The sequence below is a fragment of the Nipponia nippon genome, unplaced genomic scaffold (assembly GCF_047370975.1).
Source record: "Nipponia nippon isolate SJK-2023a ecotype South Korea unplaced genomic scaffold, ASM4737097v1 scaffold_8, whole genome shotgun sequence".
In the NCBI taxonomy this organism is placed as follows: domain Eukaryota; kingdom Metazoa; phylum Chordata; class Aves; order Pelecaniformes; family Threskiornithidae; genus Nipponia; species Nipponia nippon.
Window position 1 is genome coordinate 7,777,121 of NW_028262402.1, and position 6,729 is coordinate 7,783,849.

Here is a 6,729-nt window from a genome sequence, read left to right on the forward strand (position 1 = left end):
CACCGGGCGGGGCCGCGGCGCGCCGGAAGTGACGATGCGGCGCGTGCGCGGGAGGCGGCGGCGCGGGGCCGGGGCCGGCCATGGCGGATCGGGTGCTGTTCCGGCGTGGGACCGGGCAGGTGGGCGCCGGGCCGGGGCCGGGGCCGGGGCCGGGGCCGGGGCGGCGGGAGCGGGGCTTTGGATCGGCGGTAAAGCGGTCTGTGGCCTCCGCAGAGCGACGACTCGGACGTGTGGGACGACACGGCCCTCATCAAGGCGTACGACAAGGCGGTGGCCTCCTTCAAGGTAAGGGGGGCGGCCGGGCAGAGCCGGGCCCTGGGCTGAGGCCGCTGGTTTGGCTTTTATTGTTTTCCTCCTTTCTTTTCCCGCAGAACGCTTTAAAGAATGGAGAGTGCTCGGAGCCTTCGGACAAACAGGAGCAGCGCCTGGGGATGAAGAGAAAAAATAATAAAAAGAACAGAAATAAAAAGAAGAGCAACACGGTGCCTTTGAAACAGGTCACCTCGCCCGTAAATGCCAGTGATGCTCGTACCGCATGTTGTACTTCTCTGTGGTACTCAAAAGTAGCTTTTTCATCACCCTGACAGTAACGTTCTGGGGTGGGGGGATGATAACGTTATAAACCTTATTTATAGCTTACGTTGAGCAGTTTCACTAAGTACAAAGGAAAAACCTTGTGGGTGGGAGTCATCTTTCTCCTGGTTGGGACAAAAAGTAGTGTATAAAAAGGCATCTTTCTGATCATTGGTGTAGGTATTTACTTGCCTCTGTTGCTTCTGTTGCAGTGGAAGGTTGGTGACAGCTGTAATGCTGTTTGGTCAGAGGATGGTAACGTCTACCTAGCAACTATTGCCTCCATCAATCAGAAGAGAGGAACGTGTATCGTCACTTACACGGGATATGGAAATCAGGAGGAGCAGAGCCTGTCTGATCTACTTCCTGCAGCCAGCGATGAAACAGTAAATGGGATGGGGAATTCTGGGGAGGTGAGGGGCACTTTTTCATTCTTCTTAAAAGGAAAGAGAAAGCGGGAGAATCGACTTTTTCAGTATTTCTGGTACCACTGCCATGTTCAGAGTGAGAATTGATACCCAGTTCCATTGTGAACGGACACAAGCTGATGGAGGGAATGGAAGTGTCCCCTTCTTGAATTCAGCATGGAAGAAAGGGAGGGGACAACAAGAAATTAATGGGTGAAATATAACATAGCTAAAATGGTGAGCAGATAAGATTATGAGGTTATAAGATCTTTCCTGAGTAGGTCTAGGAGGGCTAGAGAGAGGGCAGGATGTGGATGGGGCTTTCCAAGCTTTTTCACACTAAATTGCTTGCTGTAAACTGTTCAGTGCATCTCTTAAAAATGTCATGGTCTTCTAGAATGAAAATGAGACTCCATATTCAACAGACGAAAGTGAAAAATCTTCCCAGTCACCTCAAAACAAAAACAACTGTACGAAAGCAAGATTCTCCCCTCAAAACCTACGTTTTCCTGTACCACCAGCAGCCCCAGGCCTGGGAAGGGTAAGCTCAGCCATATCTGAAATAATTCAGATACCACTGTTAAGCCTGGTATTATTATAAGTTCTGAGACAATAGGATGATATTTATCATTGTCTAGAAACCAAATAACGGCATTTTGAGAATGGATGTACAGATACCCGTGTTAGAACCTGTTGGTATGTCATTTTATAATAGTCTGGCCACAGTGTAGCCCTTTTGCAGGGCTGGTGTCTAGTGAGGAAAGCCTTCTCCCTAGCTAACACTTGCTTTGCAATCGCCTTGTAGCTTAAAAGAGGGTAGTTGTTCCCTGGGCTATGATGGTGCTGTTAATGATAGCACTGTTGATGTTTTAAGATTGCACTTCTTCTAGCCAATTGATGTGTTTCAGTACACAGGACATTGAAGGCAGCAGAAGTGATGTCCAGATGTCATAGAAGCTCTCAGCTGTAGCTTCTCTATTGAGTTACGAGGGCTGGGGTATTGATATGCTGTTCAGTTTTCCTGTTGTGCAGGAGTCTAAATAATAGTGCAGTTGAACGCAGCATTATGTTTTCTAAATATTACTGTTTGTGTAAGATTTCTTTATAAGGTTTTCTTTTATCTTTTTTTCTTTCATATCAATAGATTTGTATCTAAGCTTAATTTAAAGAGATTGACAAGCATAATGGAATTTAGTCAGCATGTGCCCCCAGCCACACAGGAGCAGACAAATTATCTGTTTGCCTGTGGGCAATATTAGATCTGTTTCTTCATGTGGGAGTGCAACCACTGACTTCTATTTAGAAAAAACTTTTTAAAATACTTGTATTAACTAGAACCCTGTTTCAGCACTGCTTACCTCAGTGACACGTGTAATGTAAGTTTTACTTTTCCAGTCACGGAGTGCTCCATGGGAATAGCTACTGTGTGTTGTTATTGCAGTTTCATTAAATTGCTGGGATGTGTTGTTTTTAGTTTAAGGTTTGTGAATTGCTTCAAATAATTCTCTTAAATAAAATCCTAATGCCTGAAATTTCTTTTTAATTTGCACTATTCAATTTTTCAATGTAGCCTGGATCAAAATTCAGAGTACCTCCATCGTTTTTATCTTGCTGGCCCCCACCCTTCCCAGCAGGACCACCGGTAAGTGATAGGAGAATGAGGAAGAAAGAGTCAGGAGATGAGTATTGGTGGTCTCAAGTTTTTTACCTGAATGTGCTCACCGCATGTGTTTTTAGAACACTTTTATGTGTTAGAGTCTGTATTTTCCAGCTATTTGATAACACATTCAGTTACAAATATTACAAAAATCTAATGCACAAGTTCTAGTTTGCATTCATTTTTGTGACAGTGAAGCTGTTGATAAGAATGTAAAGAGAAAAGTTATTTGAAGAAACTAGACCTTACATTTGATTAACAGCATTTTACTGATGCAGATAAACATTTTCCTCTAATAAAACTTTTGGGTACAGTCAAGCTACAGGAATCGTATTTCTCCTAGGCTTTGGAAATTACCTGTTTTCAGAAAATATCGTATTTGACTCCTTTTCAGAGAATGCATTGAGCATATGTTCCTATTTTTTGGTTTTATATTTTGATCTTTTAGAATTTGTTGTTATCTAACCTGGGATACACCCTATTGAAACACAGGCATGTCATTTCTGATTTTGTAGTTGATTCCTCCTCCACCACCTATGAGGCCAGACTCTCCTGAGGATGATGAAGCACTGGGGAGCATGTTGATAGCCTGGTACATGAGTGGTTATCACACTGGGTATTACCTGGTACGTGCCACTTTTGTCTGGAAATGTCTTTGTAATTTTGCTTTTGTATTGCTGCTGCTGTTTTCAGCAAGAAATTAGACACGGAGGGCTGCTTTTTAGATCTCTTATACTAATTTATGATAGCTAAATTTAAGGGTATTTTGTACTGTGTAAGGATTCTTGACCTTGAGTAGGGTCACATGAGCCAGCATATATGTATAGTCAATGTTGGTTTCGTTCTTTGTTCTGCTGGAGGGGTCCCATTATGTACTTTTATAGCCAGTGTTTTATAGGCATTCTGAAACAACCAGTTCTGTCTTTGTAGACAGGTTGAGTAAATCTGAATGTGTTTATTTTACCCCTGCACTCAGCACTGGTGAGGCCGCACCTCGAGTCCTGTGTTCAGTTTTGGGCCCCTCACTACAAGAAGGACATCGAGGTGCTGGAGCGTGTCCAAAGAAGGGCAAGGAAGTTGGTGAAGGGTCTGGAGCACAAATCTTATGAGGGGCGGCTGAGAGAGCTGGGATTGTTTAGCCTGGAGAAGAGGAGGCTGAGGGGAGACCTTGTCGCTCTCTACAACTACGTGAAAGGAGGCTGTAGCGAGGTGGGGGTTGGTCTCTTCTCCCAAGTAACAAGTGATAGGATGAGAGGAAACAGCCTCAAGCTGCGCCAGGGGAAGTTTAGGTTGGATATTAGGAAAAACTTCTTCACCGAAAGGGTAGTCAGGCACTGGAACAGGCTGCCCAGGGAAGTGGTTGAGTCCCCATCCCTGGAGGTATTTAAAAGATGGGTAGACGTGGTGCCTGGGGACACGGTTTAGTGGTGGACTTGGCTGTGCTAGGTTAACAGTTGGACTCGATGATCTTGAGGGTCTTTTCCAACCTTAACGATTCTATGATTCAGTAGTCTTCTATATATTTTCTTTGAGTGGTAGTATCACATTTAGCATCAGATTTGGCATTTTTGCAGAGACTGTTCGTGAGTAATTGTTTCAGGTGATTGTGAAGGTCCAGCAGGAGCTGTCAGCATAGTTGTGAAAAATCTGTGACATGGAGTATTGATTTCTATTTTCCTTTGTACACTTATAAAGAAAGAAAATTACAGGAGGAATTAAACTCTACATTGGGGAAGTTGGAAAAGGGGGGATTTGGTGCCATAGGGTATGTTCGAAAGACTAGTTTTAGAATTTCTTGCTTCATATTATATATAATTGTGTATTGCTTTAATTTACTTTTAATCAAACAAGTAATACATATCTGAAATTATTCTGTTGAGCCACGGATTATAAAGACGATATGTAGCTTGGCCTTTGTCCTGTTTAAACCGCCCATTCTGATTTCCCCAAAGAGTTAAAAGCTATTCTTGGTTGGTAAAGGACTAAAAAAAACTGTCAAAAAATGTTTTTGTTCTGCAACTAAAGCTTTTATTTTCATGTTAGTAAAAACCAGATTTTACTAAATTGTATCCTGTAGGGTTTAAAACAAAGTCGAATGGAAGCAGCACTGGACAGAGAAACACATGCAAAATAACTGAATATCCATCATTGTTTTGAAGGATTGTAAGTAAGTATTGTAATTTTGTGCTAAATGAAGATACAGTGTTGCCAGACAAATTTGTTTGAAACTACTGTTCATTTTACAAGCTCTCAACAAGTTTTGAATTCCATGGAAAAACTCTGAGCTTCATGACTTCTGTTCGTGCTTATGGCTCTCTACAAAGACCACTTCTGCCAGTATTAATTCCTTCTTTGCTTAGAAGCTGTGGAATAGTGTTTTCTTGGCCAGAGTGAAGTATTGTATTGCTGTGATGAGAGGTTTAACTACATCATCTCTCTACATCAGGATTAACAGCGCAGCTTACTTGAATTATTAAGACTTACCTTATTTGTTTATGGGTTATTTTGAAAATAAAAGGTTGTTAAGTAAAATGCAGTTTTTGCACCTATGTACACATCTTCAGAAGCAACTGCTTCTTTATACAGATGGCATAGCAGGATGTGTAGCTAAACTTTGTTTTTGGGACAAGATGAACATTTTGGTTTGATATTGTTGAGAAGTTCTGTTCTCGTTACTTCAGTGCCTGTGCTTTTATTGGAAATCCTTTGTTTAGAATTCTTCGGTATATTGTTCAGTTCCTTACAGAATAAAACCATATTCCCTTGGGGACTTTTTTTCTGATTTTCTGTGACAACATGTAATTTCTGTGCAGTTAAGTAATACTTGTTTGTTTGTTTAAAAACAAAAAGCTCTTGTATACTAATTTTTGCTTCTTTTTTAAAGCCAGGTACACTGAGAGGTGTATATCACTTATGCACTGATGGTTGATGGTGAAGATCAGGATTTTATCAAGACAATTAATCTTAACATTTTCTTAACGTTGAGCTGCCCCTGATAACAAGTAAACAAATAACTTGAAACTAGTAATTATATGTGCATTGAAACGAGTGACCTGTAGTCAAATGTACTTAGAAAGCACTGCAACAATAAAATATTTTTTACTTCCCTGAAACAATTTTAAGTCTTTTTACCACAGATTAGATTTAAGTCTTTTAACTCCACGTGATAGATTTCGTTTATCTCTTATTTTAACACCTCTTGTATTCCTCAGACTTTTTATCTGAATGACAATGCTAGAACTAGCAATTACAGTATATTTTAGGGGACAGCTATGGCAGCAATGTATGTTACAGTGGCCACTGGTGGCAGTGGCCTGGAAAATGGTATCCCATCATATAAAGAGATACCTTATGGATCTGATTAGAATCCTGAATACAAGAGCTGGATTCAGAAAGGCTCGTTTTTTTGTTTCAAGTGCTTGTTAATAAAGTTCTAACTTTCAAACTTTGAATTTAGGGGTGTGGTTTGTTTTGGGGTGGTTTATATTTTTAGCTTCTGTAGCCATCTGTCTGTTGGATGAATGGCTGAAATACACGAGAAAGTTTTGCTGTTTGGCCTTTTTCTGAGGTGAATCAGAAAAAGCAGACTGTGGAAAGGTAATGGTCAGTATGGACTTGGATTTCAGCCCTTACAGTCTGAAGTCTTGTAGAATAGAGGCTGCAGCCACAAAACTAGACAGGGATTTAGTTAATGCCAGTGGCTTGCTTTTCAGGGAAACTAGCCAAATACAAGCCTGAACTTTGCTGCATTCAGTTCTTTTTCCTGCTGCGGTCGAGTGTCAGAAAATCAGTTTTCCCACAAATAATTGAGCAAAAAGAGAAAGACATAATCTTAACTTCCCTAAGCCACTTTGAAGGCTTTTTCTTAATTGTTTAGCTGAAGTAAATGAAGATTGCTTGCAGTGATGCAAAGCTTCTAAATCAGCTGTTCACTGCTAAAGAGGGGCAACTGCCATCTGCCCCCAGCAGCTAGTCCTGTGTTAGTGTCTGGCATTACGTTACAAAAAGTGCCCTTCATCAGTTTTTGACACTAGTAAAATCTAGCGTCCAATATTATTTTTAGTGCAGTCCTGACCATAAAGGTGTTTATGA

The 6,729-nt window shown here is 41.2% G+C and overlaps 1 protein-coding gene across 7 annotated transcripts; it reads left to right on the forward strand.

Annotated features, from left to right (window-relative positions):
• The first annotated feature begins 31 nt into the window (after positions 1-31).
• SMN1 (survival of motor neuron 1, telomeric) lies at positions 32-6,629 on the forward strand. 7 transcript variants are annotated; one of them, XM_087741739.1, is made up of 9 exons: positions 32-119; positions 214-285; positions 372-497; positions 786-959; positions 1,378-1,521; positions 2,551-2,622; positions 3,153-3,263; positions 4,715-4,804; positions 5,522-6,629. In XM_087741739.1, exons 1-8 carry the CDS (start codon positions 81-83, stop codon positions 4,769-4,771), a joined length of 795 nt encoding a protein of 264 aa, XP_087597865.1. In that variant the 5' UTR covers positions 32-80; the 3' UTR covers positions 4,772-4,804; positions 5,522-6,629. The 7 variants fall into 7 exon arrangements, with proteins under 7 accessions (XP_087597865.1, XP_087597868.1, XP_087597866.1 ...); XM_087741742.1 differs by having other exon boundaries at positions 5,526-6,629; XM_087741740.1 differs by having other exon boundaries at positions 4,715-4,800.
• The last annotated feature ends 100 nt before the right edge of the window (positions 6,630-6,729 follow it).